The 17941-nt window shown below is 45.2% G+C and overlaps 1 protein-coding gene across 1 annotated transcript in view; it reads right to left on the bottom strand.

Moving 5' to 3' along the window:
* The window catches only part of LOC139265830 (serotransferrin-2-like), a 64169-nt gene extending 49142 nt beyond the window's left edge, over positions 1-15027 (bottom strand). The window contains exons 1-2 of the mRNA XM_070883305.1: positions 14891-15027; positions 7857-8014 (exon numbers count right to left, since the gene is read on the bottom strand). Coding sequence (XP_070739406.1) covers positions 7857-8014; positions 14891-14930 — 198 coding nt within the window. The 5' untranslated portion in view covers positions 14931-15027. The remainder of the gene's footprint in view (positions 1-7856; positions 8015-14890) is intronic.
* Positions 15028-17941: the final 2914 nt, after the last annotated feature.

A 17941-nucleotide genomic window follows, 5' to 3' on the forward strand; every position in this document is an offset into this window, starting at 1 on the left:
GATTATGTATTGATGTGGTTCCCATGAAATATACACTCCAATCTGACACATTAATATGGGAGTTTCCTAAAGACTGTTAAATTTCCAACTTTTAAACACTAGCATTTATGAGGTAATTTTAACCCCCAAAGACAGGTGGGTTGGGGTTGGGTGGCAACCCGATCCCAACCTGCCTCCAACCCGCCCACTTTCAGTTGTAACAGAGGCTGGACGGGGGCAAGCGACCAATCTGCACCAAGGTTGCGGGTTGGCCATTAAAATATTATAATGAGTCTGCATGCCTCATATTTGACCCTGGCCGACTAGGTTTCGTGGGCATCAGGAAATCCGGCAGCTAAAGGGAGGCGAGATCAGCTCTGGGGAAAAGGAACATAGGAAATAGGAGCAGGAGTAGGCCATACGGCCCCTCGAGCCTGCTCCGCCATTCAATACGATCATGACTGATCCAATCATGGACTCAGCTCCACTTCCCCACCCGTTCCCCATAACCCCTTATTCCCTTATCGGTTAAGAAACTGTCTATTTCTGTCTTAAATTTATTCAATGCCCCAGCTTCCACAGCTCCCTGAGGCAGCGAATTCCACAGATTTACAACCCTCTGAGAGAAGAAATTCCTCCTCATCTCAGTTTTAAATGGGCGGCCCCTTATTCTAAGATTATGTCCCCTAGTTCTAGTCTCCTCCATCAGTGGAAACATCCTCTCTGCATCCACCTTGTCAAGTCTCCTCATAATCTTACACGTTTCGATACGATCACCTCTCATTCTTCTGAATTCCAATGAGTAGAGGCCCAACCTACTCAAGCTTTCCTCATAAGTCACCCCCTCATCTCCGGAATCAACCTAGTAAACCTTCTCTGAACAGCCTCCAAAGCAAGTATATCTTTTCTTAAATACGGAAACCAAAACTGCACACAGTATTCCAGGTGTGGCCTCACCAATATCCTGTATAACTGTAGCAAGACTTCCCTGTTTTTATGCTCCATTCCCTTTGCAATAAAGGACAAGATTCCATTGGCCTTCCTGATCACTTGCTGTACCTGCATACTAACCTTTTGTGTTTCATGCATCAGGACCCACAGGTCCTGCTGTACTGCAGCACTTTGCAATTTTTCACCATTTAAATAATAACTTGCTCTTTGATTTTTTTTCTGCCAAAGTACATAACCTCACACTTTCCAACTCTGCCAAATTTTTGCCCACTCACTTAGCCTACCTATGTCCTTTTGCAGGTTTTTTGTGTCCTCCTCATATATTGCTTTTGCTCCATCTTTGTATCATCAGCAAACTTGGCTACATTACACTTGGTCCCTACTTCCAAGTCGTTAATATAGTTGGGGTCCCAGCACAGATCCCTGCGGCACCCCACTAGTTACTGGTTGCCAACCCGAGAATGAACCATTTATCCCGACTCTCTGTTTTCTGTTAGTTAGCCTCTATCCATGCTAATATATTACCCCCAACCCCGTGAACTTTTATCTTGTGCAGTAAACTTTTATATGGCACCCTGTCAATTGCCTTCTGGAAGTACAAATACACCACATCTACTGGTTCCCCTTTATCCACCTTGTTCGTTACATCCTCAAAGAATTCCAGCAAATTTGTCAAACATGAGTCAGTCGAGGAGGCGAGAGCTCTGAGCAGCGCGAGTCCGGGGTCGGCGAGAGGCCTATAAAGGCCAGCGGGAGTCGAGCACTTCGAGCAGTCAGTCGAGGAGGCGGGAGCTCTGAGCAGCGCGAGTCCGGGGTCAGCGAGAGGCCTATAAAGGCCAGCGGGAGTCGAGCACTTCGAGCAGTCAGTCGAGGAGGCGGGAGCTCTGAGCAGCGCGAGTCCGGGGTCGGCGAGAGACCTACCGGTGCAGCTACAGGAAGAAGGCAAAAAAGAAGTAGAAAAAAACAGAAAGGTGACGTCACAGCCAAGGGGGTAAGTGATTGGCTGGTGATTGGTGAGTAGTTTTTCTTTTTTCTCTTCTATATCAGTCAGTAACTTTTAACATTGTTGTTGCCAATTTAAGTGTATCTAAGGGTTAAGGCATGGCAGGAGAGCTCGGTCACGTGATATGCTCCTCCTGTACCATGTGGGAACTCAGGGACGCTTCCGGTGTTCCTGACAATTACGTGTGCAGGAAGTGTATCCGCCTCCAGCTCCTGACAGACCGCGTTGCGGAATTGGAGCTGAGGGTGGATTCTGGAGCATCCACGATGCTGAGAACGACGTGAGTAGCACGTGTAGCGAGTTGGTCTTACCGCAGGAGAAGGGTCCACAGCCAGATAGGGAATGGAAGACCAGCAGGAAGAGCAGTGCAAGGAAGGTAGTGCAGGGGTCCCCTGTGGTCATTCCCCTGCAAAACAGATACACTGCTTTGAGTGCTGTTGAGGGGGATGACTCATCAGGGGAGGGCAGCAGCAGCCAAGTTCATGGCACCGTGGCTGACTCTGTTGCACAGGAGGGCAGGAAAAAGAGTGGGAGAGCGATAGTGATAGGGGATTCAATTGTGAGGGGAATAGATAGGCGTTTCTGCGGCCGCAACCGAGACTCAAGGATGGTATGTTGCCTCCATGATACAAGGGTCAAGGATGTCTCGGAGCGGGTGCAGGACATTCTAAAAAGGGAGGGAGAACAGCCAGTTGTCGTGGTGCACATTGGTACCAACGACATAGGTAAAAAAAGGGATGAGGTCCTACGAAACAAATTTAAGGAGCTAGGAGCTAAATTAAAAAGTAGGACCTCAAAAGTAGTAATCTCGGGATTGCTACCAGTGCCACGTGCTAGTCAGAGTAGGAATCGCAGGATAGCTCAGATGAATACGTGGCTTGAGCAATGGTGCAGCAGGGAGGGATTCAAATTCCTGGGGCATTGGAACCGGTTCTGGGGGCGGTGGGACCAAAACAAACCGGACGGTCTGCACCTGAGCAGGACCGGAACCAATGTCCTAGGGGGAGTGTTGCTAGTGCTGTTGGGGAGGAGTTAAACTAATATGGCAGGGGGATGGGAACCAATGCAGGGAGATAGAGGGAAACAAAAAGGAGACAAAAGCAAAAGACAGGAAGGAGAGGAGGAAAAGTGGAGGGCAGAGAAACCCAAGAAAAAGAACAAAAAGGGCCACTGTACAGCAAAATTCTAAAAGGACAAAGGGTGTAAAAAAAACAAGCCTGAAGGCTTTGTGTCTTAATGCAAGGAGTATCCGTAATAAGGTGGATGAATTAACTGTGCAAATAGATGTTAACAAATATGATGTGATTGGGATAACGGAGACGTGGCTCCAGGATGATCAGGGCTGGGAACTCAACATCCAGGGGTATTCAACATTCAGGAAGGATAGAATAAAAGGAAAAGGAGGTGGGATAGCATTGCTGGTTAAAGAGGAGATTAATGCAATAGTTAGGAAGGACATTAACTTGGATGATGTGGAATCTATATGGGTAGAGCTGCAGAACACCAAAAGGCAAAAAACGTTAGTGGGAGTTGTGTACAGACCTCCAAACAGTAGTAGTGATGTTGGGGAGGGCATCAAACAGGAAATTAGGGGTGCATGCAATAAAGGTGCAGCAGTTATAATGGGTGACTTTAATATGCACATAGATTGGGCTAACCAAACTGGAAGCAATACGGTGGAGGAGGATTTCCTGGCGTGCATAAGGGATGGTTTTCGAGACCAATATGTTGAGGAACCAACTAGGGGGGAGGCCATCTTAGACTGGGTGTTGTGTAATGAGAGAGGATTAATTAGCAATCTCGTTGTGCGAGGCCCCTTGGGGAAGAGTGACCATAATATGATGGAATTCTGCTTTAGGATGGAGAATGAAACAGTTAATTCAGAGACCATGGTCCAGAACTTAAAGAAGGGTAACTTTGAAGGTATGAGGCATGAATTGGCTAGGATAGATTGGCGAATGATACTTAAGGGGTTGACTGTGGATGGGCAATGGCAGACATTTAGAGACCGCATGGATGAACTACAACAATTGTACATTCCTGTCTGGCGTAAAAATAAAAAAGGGAAGGTGGCTCAACCGTGGCTATCAAGGGAAATCAGGGATAGTATTAAAGCCAAGGAAGTGGCATACAAATTGGCCAGAAATAGCAGCGAACCCGGGGACTGGGAGAAATTTAGAACTCAGCAGAGGAGGACAAAGGGTTTGATTAGGGCAGGGAAAATGGAGTACGAGAAGAAGCTTGCAGGGAACATTAAGGCGGATTGCAAAAGTTTCTATAGATATGTAAAGAGAAAAAGGTTAGTAAAGACAAACGTGGATCCCCTGCAGTCAGAATCAGGGGAAGTCATAACGGGGAACAAAGAAATGGCGGACCAATTGAACAAGTACTTTGGTTCGGTATTCACTAAGGAGGACACAAACAACCTTCCGGATATAAAAGGGGTCAGAGGGTCTAGTAAGGAGGAGGAACTGAGGGAAATCCTTATTTGTCGGGAAATTGTGTTGGGGAAATTGATGGGATTGAGGCCGATAAATCCCCAGGGCCGCATCCCAGAGTACTTAAGGAGGTGGCCGTGGAAATAGCAGATGCATTGACAGTCATTTTCCAACATTCCATTGACTCTGGATCAGTTCCTATCGAGTGGAGGGTAGCCAATGTAACCCCACTTTTTAAAAAAGGAGGGAGAGAGAAAACAGGGAATTATAGACCGGTCAGCCTGACCTCAGTAGTGGGTAAAATGATGGAATCAATTATTAAGGATGTCATAGCAGTGCATTTGGAAAAAGGTGACATGATAGGTCCAAGTCAGCATGGATTTGTGAAAGGGAAATCATGCTTGACAAACCTTCTGGAATTTTTTGAGGATGTTTTCAGTAAAGTGGACAAGGGAGAACCAGTTGATGTGGTATATTTGGACTTTCAGAAGGCTTTCGGCAAGGTCCCACACAAGAGATTAATGTGCAAAGTTAAAGCACATGGGATTGGGGGTAGTGTGCTGACATGGATTGAGAACTGGTTGTCAGACAGGAAGCAGTAAATGGGTACTTTTCAGAATGGCAGGCAGTGACTAGTGGGGTACCGCAAGGTTCTGTGCTGGGGCCCCAGCTGTTTACATTGTACATTAATGATTTAGACGAGGCGATTAAATGTAGTATCTCCAAATTTGCGGATGACACTAAGTTGGGTGGCAGTGTGAGCTGCGAGGAGGATGCTATGAGGCTGCAGAGTGACTTGGATAGGTTAGGTGAGTGGACAAATGCATGGCAGATGAAGTATAATGTGGATAAATGTGAGGTTATCCACTTTGGTGGTAAAAACAGAGAGACAGACTATTTTCTGAATGGTGACAGATTAGGAAAAGGGGAGGTGCAACGAGACGTGGGTGTCATGGTACATCAGTCATTGAAGGTTGGCATGCAGGTACAGCAGGCGGTTAAGAAAGCAAATGGCATGTTGGCCTTCATAGCGAGGGGATTTGAGTACAGGGGCAGGGAGGTGTTGCTACAGTTGTACAGGGCCTTGGTGAGGCCACACCTGGAGTATTGTGTACAGTTTTGGTCTCCTAACTTGAGGAAGGACATTCTTGCTATTGAGGGAGTTCAGCGAAGGTTCACCAGACTGATTCCCGGGATGGTGGGACTGACCTATCAAGAAAGACTGGATCAACTGGGCTTGTATTCACTGGAGTTCAGAAGAATGAGAGGGGACCTCATAGAAACGTTTAAAATTCTGACGGCGTTAGACAGGTTAGATGCAGGAAGAATGTTCCCAATGTTGGGGAAGTCCAGAACCAGGGGTCACAGTCTAAGGATAAGGGGTAAGCCATTTAGGACCGAGATGAGGAGAAACTTCTTCATCCAGAGAGTGGTGAAGCTGTGGAATTCTCTACCTCAGAAAGTTGTTGAGGCCAATTCACTAAATATATTCAAAAGGGAGTTAGATGAAGTCCTTACTACTAGGGGGATCAAGGGGTATGGCGAGAAAGCAAGAAGGGGGTACTGAAATTGCATGTTCAGCCATGAACTAATTGAATGGCGGTGCAGGCTAGAAGGGCCGAATGGCCTACTCCTGCACCTATTTTCTATGTTTCTATGACTTCCCCTTCATAAATCCATGCTGACTCTGCCTGACTGAATTATGCTTTTCCAAATGTCCTGCCACTGCTTCTTTAATAATGGACTCCAGCATTTTCCCAACCACAGATGTTAGGCAATTGGTCTATAGTTTCCTGCTTTTTGTCTGCGTTACATTTGCAGTTTTCCAAGTGCCAGGTAAGTACATTTACAACACTGCTTGTGGGCCAGGAGGAGCAGGAGTGCTTCTGTCCAGCCCACCAAGCTTACCTTCTTCCCTATCTCAGGATCGGATCTCCCCCCGCATCCAGAATTCGCCCCCCTCACCCCACCCCCATCGGGGTTCGTCCCCTCCCTCGTATTGGACCACCCAGGGATCGGCGTCTACTCCCCCCGCAAAGATCCAGCGCCCCTCCCCACGCTCCCACTCACCCAGCAGCAGGTTCCTACCCACTCCTGGGACTGCGGTCTCCTCTGGAGCCTTCCCCGCCCGAGCCAAGCATTTCAATCAGGCCGGCTTCCGGGCGTGGAACCTGCCAGAAAAAAAAAAGACGCATACTGTGATGTCAAAACTCCACAGCAGTCGGGGAAACCCGAACTTCCGGATTTCCTGAACAAAATGCCTCGCCGGCCCCCACTCAGAGAAACTGCCACAATCACAGAAATGACAGCACAGTGAAAGCCCATCATGCCTGTAGCAGTGCTAGCTCTTCAACTGGGGGGTGCCTACTGCAACCCCACCTCTCTACCTTTTCCCTGCTAACCAACGCTGAACACGATACTCAAAGTGTGGTCTGACTCAGGCACGATACAGTTTGAGCAGGACTCTGACTCTTACGCTACCATTTTGTCTACAGTTCAGCATTCTGTTGTTTGCGTGATTGCTGCTCTGCAATGGTTGAACCAATCAGCTGCCGAGAACAAGATCTCTTTCAACTTCAACCTTAGTTTAGCGTCCTCAGATCACCCATCTATTCTTCTTACATGTATTTGTCTGCCCACGTACATGGTTTGAGTCGTTTACTTGGAAATAACTGCCCCTCTTAATTTGGTATCATCTGAAAATTTAAAACCCAATTTGCTTTGGGTTTCGAAATCCAAATTATAAATGTAATTTAGAAACCGCGAGGGTCTCAACACTGATCCCTGGGGCACTCAGTATCTCCCCTTACCCTGATATAACTCTTCGAACAGTGTACTTGCAGCTTTCAATCCGTCATTATTCAGCAGTTTTACCCTGAATCCCCATTGCTTCGAGTAGAACTAATAGCCTTGCATGTGGAATGTTGTCAAGTGCTTTTTGGAAGTCCAGGTACACAATATCATAGGGCTTTCCACAGTCCACATGGGATCGTCTCACTCTGCTGGCTTCTGTGTACTAGATTTCAAAAGAACTTCATTGGCTGTTGTTATGTCTGCAATAACGGTATAAACGGAGTACTGTTTAACTGAACAAGGTACACCCTTGGCTCTGCTTTATTACGGCCCAAAGTGCCTGACTCACAAAATGGCTGGCCTTTTATACCAGAGCAGCACCATGTGCGTGCTGCTCAGTGGCCTCCAACAATGACACCAACTGGTGGTTACAAACAGCATGTACATACATGACTGCTGTAAAGTGCTTTGGGACATCATGAGGTCATGAAAGGAGCTATATAAATGCAAGTCTTTCTTTTTCTCATCATACCAACAATCCTCAGAACAGACAACTTTGCAGGCATTGTAAAATCAGGACTGATGCCTCCATTAACTTGGATGCATCTGCTGTTCAGATTCAGATAAGCCTGACATCTCTGTAACAAAATGATTGCACCACAATCTCAAGTCTAGATAAAGTAAAGCCCTACCTTGATAGCAGTCAAGCAGCTTCCGGCAGAGTCCTCGATTATACATTGGAAGTTGAAGGGCTCCGGCATCATTGCATCTTTCAAATCGTTGCATTTTGATAATTCTTCGCTGGAGACTGTGCACCATATGATATTTGGGTCAGCAGCAAATGAAAGGGCTGCAAAATAAAATAAACAGCATCAGACAGCAATTATACAGTAGAGAGAAACAGCACAGAAATCATACATGAGACAGAAAAAGAAAGAGATAGAGAGTTTAGCGATTAAACAGGGGCAAATGTGATGTGGTTATACGGGGAGAGCGAGAGTGCTCATAGAGGAGCAAGGGCATTCATTGTACAAGCGAAAAAGTGGATTGCAGTTATACTGGAGAAAGCAAGAAAGAAATAACACACAACAGTTATACTGGAAAGTGACAGGACAATTATTACAGGAGGAACAATGCACCGCAGTTATACAGGAGATAGGAAGGGCGTGTATATATAAGGGGGAAATACAGGGCATGGCTGTTATACAGGTGGGAGAGAGGGAGAAGGGAGAAAAAAGTAAAGAAAGACTTGCATTTATACAGTGCCTTTCACAACCTCAGGATGTTCCAGTGCACATTACAGCCAATGAAATACTTTACAAATGTCTGAAACTTTGCAACCAATGTGGGCACAGCAAGATGCCACAAACAACAATGTGATAATGACCAGGTAATTGTTTTTTTAGAGTGAGTGCACAGTGATTATACCAGAGAAAGGACAGCAATCACAACAGAGAAAGGGGATACTGCTAATAAAGGAAGTGTAAGAAGGTAGTGATTATACAGAAAAGACAGAGCACAGTGAGCATTCAGGGGAGAGGGAGCACAGCCATCTTTAGGGGAGGGGGGGGGTGGAGAAGGTAGATAGAGTGGTTACAATCAATAGGAGCAGGAGAGAGAGAACAGCAATTATATAGGAAAGAAATAGCACAGCAATTATACTGGAAATAGAGTGAGAGCAGTGATATATTGGGGAAAGAAGTGGTGTTGAAAATCATGAGGGGTCTGGACAGAGTAGATAGAGAGAAACTGTTCCCATTGGTAGAAGAACCAAAGGCCATTCGAGGAAAAATCTTTTTACGCAGCGAGTGGTTAGGATCTGGAATGCACTGCCTGAGGTGGAGGCAGTTTCAGTCGCAGCTTTCAAAAGGGAATTGGATAAGTACCTGAAGGAAAAACATTGGCATGGCTACGGGGAAAGGACAGGGAAGTGGGATTAGTTGAAGTGCTCTTGCAGAGAGCCGACACGGGCTCGACAGGCTGAATGGCCTCCTTCTGTGCTGTAACCATTCTATGATTCTAACAGTATCATTAAAGGAGATGGAGGACAGTAATTATACAAGAGAAATCAAGGAGAACAACATGTAGGAGAGAGAACACAGTGATTACACAGAAAAGGAAGGACAACGATTGCATAGGAGAGAGAGGACATCATATACAACAGTAAGACAGCGTTAGAGAGAATTAGAGAGAAAGAACGTGGATTATGCAGGTCAGAAAAATAAAGAATTTACATTTATATAGCATCTTGGATGACCTCAGAACATGCCAAAGCATTTCTCAGCCAATGATGTATTAATGAATTGTAGTCACTTTTATAATATAGAGAAATAATATAAAATCTCTTGTGGCCTTGCTATTCTAACTGTGTCAATTAAAGCTAAAGCCATCTCTGACCATTTCCTTGTATTGCTCTCTACCCACATTCCCCAATCCAAACCTATTTCCTTCTGCATCTTTCCCTGGGAAAAACTCTCTCCAAACTCTCTAACAACTGCACTTATCAACTCCAAACTGTCCAACCTTTGGCCCTCTTTTAACAATGACATTTCTTCAGCCACCGATCTGCTCAATCACCCCCTCACTACCACCTTTGATGTTCTAGTCCCTATTAAAATGATTGCTCTCTCCCACCCTTACCATTCCCACTGATACAGCCCTCATCTTCGCTCCATCAAGTCAAAAGGGGCGCAGACTTGAACAGATGTGGCGGACAACTGGTTTATCCATTCACCGCCAGATCTGGCTCGAACACATAAAACACTATCAATTCTTACTCTTGTCTACAAAAACTACTCACTGTTTCAGGATCATTTGGATTGCAAAAATAACCCCAGGCTACTATTCTTGACTGCTAACTGTCTTCTTAAACCCCTCTCCCTTTCATCTGACGCTCCCACCTTCCCTAGCCCTAAACTCATGTCTTTTTCTAGTTTCTCTTTGATCTCCCCTCATATCTCTCCAAACTCATCTTATCCATGAGACCCACTTCCTGCTCCCTTGACCCTATTCCCACTAAACTGCTGACCACCCAATTTCTTTTTCTGGCTCCTATTGTAGCCAACATTGTTAACGGTTCTCTCTCCTCAGGTACTGTCTCCCTCTACTTCAAATCTGCCATCATCACCCCTCTCCTCAAAAAAACAACCCTTGAGCCCACTTTGCTTGCTAGCTATCGCCCCATCTCCAAACTCCCTTTCCTGTCCAAAGTACTTGAACGTGTTGTTGCCTCCCAAATCCATGATCATCTTTCCATGAATTCAGTGTTTGAATTCTTTCAATCTGGCTTTCGCCCCTACCACAGTACCAAAACTGCTCATCAAAGTCACAAATGACATTCTTTGTGACTGTGACAAAGGTAAACTATCTCTCCTCGTCCTTCTGGACCTGTCTTGGAAATCATGCTTGACAAATCTTCTAGAGTTTTTTGAGGATGTAACTAGTAGAGTGGACAGTTGATGTGGTGTATTTGGACTTTCAAAAGGCTTTTGACAAGGTCCCACACAAGAGATTAGTGTGCAAAATTACAGCACATGGTATTGGGAGTAATGTATTGATGTGGATAGAGAACTGGCTGGCAGACAGGGAGCAAAGAGTTGGGTCCTTTTCAGAATGGCAGGCAGTGACCAGTGGGGTGCCGCAGGGTTCAGTGTTGGAACCCCAGCTATTTACAATATACATCAATGATTTAGATGAAGGAATTGAATGTAATATCTCCAAGTTTGCAGATGACACTAAGCTGGGTAGCGGTGTGGGCTGCGAGGAGGATGCTAAGAGACTGCAGGGTGACGTGGACAGGTTAGGTGAGTGGGCAAATGCATGGCAGATGCAGTCTAATGTGGAAAAATGTGAGGTTATCCACTTTGGTAGCAAAAACAGGAAGACAGAATATTATCTGAATGGTGACAGATTAGGAAAAGGGGAGGTGCAACGAGACCTGGTGTCATGGTACATCAGTCATTGAAGGTTGGCATGCAGGTACAGCAGGCGGTGAAGAAGGCAAATGGCATGTTGGCCTTCATAGCTAGAGGATTTGAGTATAGGAGCAGGGAGGTCTTACTGTAGTTGTACAGAGCCTTGGTGAGGCCACACCTGGAATATAGTGTTCAGTTTTGGTCCCCTAATCTGAGGGAGGATGTTCTTGCTATTGAGGGAGTACAGCAAAGGTTCACCAGACTGATTCCTGGGATGGCAGGACTGACATATCAAGAAAGACTGGATCAACTGGTCTTGTATCCACTGGAGTTTAGAAGAATCAGAGGGGATCTCATAGAAACATATAAAATTCTGATGGGATTAGACAGGTTAGAGGCAGGAAGAATGTTCCCATTGCTGGGGAGTTCCAGAACCAGGGGTCACAGTCTAAGAATAAGGGGCAAGCCATTTAGGACTGAGATGAGGAGAAACTTCTTCACTCAGAGAGTGGTTAACTTGTGGAATTCAGTACTGCAGAGAGTTGTTGATGCCAGTTCGTTGGATATATTCAAGAGGGAGTTAGATATGGCCCTTACGGCCAAAGGGATCAAGGGGTATGGAGAGAAAGCAGGAAAGGGGTACTGAGGTTGAATGATCAGCCATGATCTTATTGAATGGTGGTGCAGGCTTGAAGGGCTGAATGGCCAGCTCCTGCACCTATTTTCTATGTTTCTATGTTTCTATGTCTGCAGCCTTTGACACAGTTGACCACTCTATCCTTCTCCAACGCCTCTCCACCAATGTCCAGCTGGGTGGGACTGCACTCGCCTGGTTCCATTCTTATCTATTTAATCGTAGCCAGAAAATCTCCATCAATGGCTTCTCTTCCCACTCTCACATCATTACCCCTGGTGTCCCCCAAGGTTCTGTCCTTGGTCCCCTCTTATTTCTCATCTATATGCTGCCCCTTGGCGATATCATCCGAAAACACAGAGTCAGTTTAAGCGCCTTGGGACGTTTTACTACGTTGAAGACGCTATATAAATAAGTTATTATTATTATTATGACAGCGGCATATTTACGCACAGCAAGCTCCCACAAACAGTAATGAATAAGCGACTAGATAATCTGTTTTTTGTGTGATGTTGAGAGATAAATATTAGCCAGCACACCAGGGAGAACTCCCCTGTTCTTCTTTGAAATAATGCTGTGAGACCTTTTACATCCACTTGAGGGAAGCAGACAGGGCTTCAGTTTCACATCTCATCTAAAAGACGGCACCTTCAAAAGTGCAACCCACTTTCTGTACTGCACTGGAGTGTCAGCCAAGATTATGTGCTTTAAGCCTCTGGAATGGGGCTTGTATCCACAAACTTTTGAATACGAGGTGCGAGTGCTGCCACTGAGCCACTGAAGATAAAAATGACAATGTTTGTATGAGGGGCTGAGAACTAGAGAGAAATAGTTATACAGGATAGAGAGAGGGCAGTGAAAGGAGATAGATAACAGCAGTATAAAGCAATGGGAGGGAGGGGAAGATGGAACTTCTACAAGAGAGATATGGCAGAGATATACAAGAGAGAGAAAAGACAGTGATTATAGAGAGAGAGAAAGAGATAGAGAATGATTCTATGAGAGATGACAGCGATTACAGAGGAGCAAGGGCAGCAATTATACAAGAGAGAGGGAAGTGATTATATGAGAGTGAGGAGGGACAGTGATTTGCAAGGAAAAGGGAACAATTGTACAGGAGCGAGAGTGGACAGTGATATCCATGAGTGAAATAAACAATATAGATGTGAGAGAGAGGACAGAAATATACAATGAGCAGAGAAAGTGAGCAGATAGCAATATGTGTATGTGTGAAAGAGCAAACAGCAATTATGCAGAAGAGACAGAGAAAGGACAGCAGTTATACAGCTGAAAGACACAAGAAGAACATACAGGAATGACAGAAGCCAGTGATGTATATATATATATCAAGAATCGGAGATAGAGGACAGTGATTAAATAAAGGCGAGATCGAGGATAGCAACATTACAGGAAAGAAAGGACAGTGATTATAAATTAAAGTGAGGACAGTTATTATACAGGAGAGAGGATGATGGTATGTAGCAGTGAGATAGAGACAGAATGACAATTATACATGGTAAAGCGAGAGAAAGCAGCAGTTACACAGGAGAGAGAATGACAGCAATATCCAGGAGAGAGAGAGAGAGAGAGCGAAGACAGCACGTTAAAATGATTAGTAAGCTCTGTTAAGGTGCAGGGTTATCCTGTGAACCATTAGATTTTAACCCGAGGAGTATATGAAGGTGGTATCATGTGGTGATGGCACCATGTCTAATATGGTGGACTTTGAATGACATTTCTGGATTAACCTGTTTCAGGAATTTAGCTGTAGTGAGACACAAGAACAACGTCCTGTTAACTTGAAGCTCTAGTTCCCAGTTTCAGAATCCAGTAGCTCTTAGTGACTCATTTGGGGTGTTTGTTTACCTTTCTTACACTACACACAATTGTGTTGAGCCATACCTTTCACAGTGACTTATGTCCTTGTTGTGAAATTGGAACCCAGTGTTGGTGTTGAGAAACAACTGGCTGCTGAGCAAACAGATGTGAGGACAGGTTCAAGCAGTAAAGTGGCAGCGTGACTCCCAGGCTGAAATTTCTACTCTAGAATGATAGAATGATACAGCACAGAAGCTGGCCATGCAGGCCATCATGCCAGATCTTTGGTGGAGCTATCAATTAGTCCCACGGCCCTGCGCCTTTCCCAAAGCCCTGTCTATTTCTTTCCTTCAAATATTTATCCCATTCCCTTTTGAAGGTTACTATTGAATCTGCTTCCACCGCCCTTTCAGGCAGTGCGTTCCAGATCACAGCAGTGCGCTGCGTAAAAATGTTTTTCCTCATGTCGCCTCTGCTTTTTTTGCCAATCATCTTAAATCTGTGCCCCTGGTTACTGACCCTTCTGCCACTGAAAAAGAGTTTCTCCTTATTGACTCCATCAAAACCATTTATGGTCTTGAACACATCTATCAAATTTCCTCCTAGCCTTCTCTGCACTAAGGAGGACTAGCCCAGCTTCTCCACTCTCTCCACATAACTGCAGAACTAAATGTAGAAAGAAAACAGCAATTTACGACCACTTAACCTGTGACATCAATCAATGGCCATTAAAAGTATATTTCAAAGTTACACAAAGTTGACAGAAGTTTAAAAATATTTAATTATTTCATTTATCCTCTGCCTGTCATGTCTGTGTGTGTCTAAATCTGTATGTGTGTGATTGTATCTTTGGCTTGATTTCTCTCTGAATCTCTGTTCTGGTTAGAAATTACTATTGCCTAACACAGCAGATGAATGCTTAACGCATATTCTGTTGCTATTTTAGTAGAGGTATTAACCTGATAAATACCAGACAGAGAATCTCACATAAGTGTTATCCATTATCATCGGCAAAATAATTTCTAGCTTTCTATGTATCTCCTGCTCTCTCATTCTTCCTCTCTAACCACATTATCTGTTTTAGTGACACAGGTTGAGGGATGAATTTTGGCCAGGTTACCGAGGAGAACGCCCCTACTCCTCTGTGAATAATGCCAAGGGGTCTTTTATATCCAGCTGGGAGGGCCATGGTTTAATTGTTCTAAAAACCTGTACGGCATTGGTTCTGCACTCGTGGAGCAAAAGGCTTTTTTGTTCATTTAAAGAATTGACAGTTTAAGATAAATTAATATATCTGGCAATGAATTTGGAAAAATACTTTCAGATAAATTCCCTCAAGATAAATAAGTTCAATACTCACAAATAATTCCCGAGAGTATAACAGCGTAGAATAAAGTCATCTTGCCAAACTGTGGACTGAAGTAGGAACAGAGAAGTAGTGGGGCTTCTGTCACAAACCAGCTGGGAGGTGAGTTTGTGATGGGACTTCAGTGCTCCCTCTCTCCTTTATAAAGTCTAGAAATGACAGAATGAAACTTAAGACTGACCTTGACCTGCTTGGGTTATTTCACAGGAGCACTTACCGAAACTCTGCCCACTTGCAGTACCTTCAAATAAACCTTTGTTTAAACCACAAGGAATGCGGAGAAGGAACAGAGTGTTATCTCAAAGGGACTAGAAGGGGATTTCCCACTAATTCTTCAAATTAGCCAAGACAGTTGGTGAATAAAGGTAGTATTGTTTGGGCATTCAGATAAATTATTTTCCATCACTTGGGTCTTTCATCATTCTCTGATTTTTTTTTTTGTGTTTTCTCATTTCTTGGCATTTAAAGCTTTTATTTGTTTCATTTATTCAGCTATACTTTTCATTAACAGGTTTCCTTATTTTCCTGTGTCTTCATTTCAATCGTTCCTGGTAAAGACCAGCATTTATTGCCCATCCCTAATTGCCCCTGAGAAGGTGGTGGTGAGCCGCCTTCTTGTATCGCTGCAGTCTGCGTGATGAAGGTACTCCCACAGTGATGTTAGGGAGGCAGGTCCAAGATTTTGACCCAGCGACTAGGAAGGAACAGTGATATATTTCCAAGTCAGGATTGTCATGTATTCAACCAGCATTGTAACACATGTATAAACTGACCTAAGTTGTGCACCGTGAGAACACTGACCACTAGGTGGGAGACACTCCTAACCTGGACCTTCAGGTATAAAAGGGGAAGCTCCACCCACCTTCATCACTTGAGTGCACCATTAACAGGTGTTGATGGCCCCATTACTGGCCGCATTGTCCCTTGCAATGGCGTGAATCGCTGTTCAGCTTGCCATTGTCTCTGTCGAACTCCCCCTCTGGGTTCGACTACATGTTGGGGCATGCCTGACTGCCCTTGTCTGCCTGGAGAACTGTGTGCTGCTTTAACAATGTTGAATCTCTGTCCCAACCATTCCTTAACACAGTACCTCTCGTCTGTTCTGCTAGTGGCCATGCTCGCGTGGTTTAAATCCCAGTTTCTTGTCGCCATTGATATGTCCTTACTACACAGTATAAATGCACACAAGGCCCATGCTTGAGAGGTCAGTCTGTGACCTGTCCTTTATTCCTTAGCAATCAAGTGCTGAAGGTGGGTGGAGCTTCCCCTTTTATACCTGAAGGTCCAGGTTAGGAGTGTCTCCCACCTAGTGGTCAGTGTTCTCACGGTGTACAACTTAGGTCAGTTTATACATGGGTTACAATGCTGGTTGAATACATGACAAGGATGGTGTGTAAATTAAAGGGGAATGTGGAGATGGTGGTGTTCCCATGCGCCTGCTGCCCTTGTCCTTCTAGGTGGTAGAGGTAGTGGGTTTGGGAGGTGCTTGTCGAAGAAGCCTTGGTGAGTTGCTACAGCACATCTTGTAGACGCTACACACTGCAGCCACGGTGCGCCGGTGGTAGAGGGAGTGAATGTTTAAGGTGGTGGATGTGGTGCCAATCAAGTGGGCTGCTTTGTCCTGGATGGTGTTGAGCTCCTTGAGTGTTGTTGGAGCTACACTCATCCAGGCAAGTGGAGAGTGTTCCTTCACACTCCTGACTTGCACCTTGTAGATGGTGGAAAGGTTTTGGGGAGTCAGGAGGTGAGACACTCACCGCAGAATACCCAGCCTCTGACCCGCTCTTGTAGCCACAATGTTTATGTGGCTGGTTCAGTTAAGTTTCTAGTCAATGGTGACCCCCTGGATGTTAATGGTAGATGATTTGCCGATAGTAATGACGTTGACTGTCAAGGGGCGGTGATTAGACTCTCTCTTGTCAGAGATAGTCATTGCCTGGCACTTGTGTGGCGCAAATGTTACTTATCAGCTAAGCCGGAATGTTGTCCAGGTCTTGCTGCATGCGGGCATAGACTGCTTCATTATCTGAGGAGTTGAGAATCGAACTGAACACTGTGCAATTTTCAGCGAACATCCCTACTTTTGACCTTATGATTATGATGGGAAAGTCATTGATGAAGCAGCTGAAGATGGTTGGGCCAAGAACACTGTCGTGAGGAACTTCTCCTGTCTGGAGCTGAGATGATTGGCCTCCAACAATCACAACTATATTTCTTTGTGCAAGGTATAACTCCAGCCAATAGCGAGTCATTCCCCTGATTCCCATTGACTTCAGTTTTACTAGGGCTCCTTGATGCCACACTCAGTCAAATGCTGCCTTGATGTCACTCTCACCTCACCTCTGGAATTCAGCTCTTTTGTCCATGTTTAGACTAAGACTCTAATGAGGTCTGGAGCTGAGTGGTCCTGGCGGAACCCGAACTGAGCATCGGTGAGCAGGTTATTGGTGAATAAGAGCTGCTTTATAGCACTGTCAACGACACCTTCCATCACTTTGCTGATGATTGAGAGTAGACTGATGAGGCGGTAATTGGCTGGATTGTATTTGTCCTGCTTTTTGTGGACAAGACATACCTGGGCAGTTTTCCACATTGTCGGATACATGCCAGTGTTGTAGCTGTACTGGAACAGCTTGGCTAGAGGCGCGGCTAGTTCTGGAGCACAAGTCTTCAGCACAACAGCCAGGATGTTGTTGGGGCCCATAGCCTTTGCCATATCCAGTGCACTCAGCCTTTTCTTGATATCACGTGGAGTGAATCAAATTGGCTGAAGACTGGCTTCTGTGATGGTGGGGACCTCAGGAGGAGGCCGATATGGATCATCCACTCGGCACTTCAGGCTGAAGATGGTTGCAAATGCTTCAGCCTTGTCTTTTGCACTCACGTGCTGGGCTCCACCATCATTGAGGATGAGGATATTCATGGAGCCTCCTCCTCCTATTAGTTATTTAATGGTCCACCACAATTCACGACTGGATATGGCAGGACTGCAGAGCTTTGATCTGATCTGTTGATTGTGGGATCGCTTAGCCCTGTCTATAGCAT

Source organism: Pristiophorus japonicus, chromosome 6, assembly GCF_044704955.1.
Source record: "Pristiophorus japonicus isolate sPriJap1 chromosome 6, sPriJap1.hap1, whole genome shotgun sequence".
In the NCBI taxonomy this organism is placed as follows: Eukaryota; Metazoa; Chordata; class Chondrichthyes; family Pristiophoridae; genus Pristiophorus; species Pristiophorus japonicus.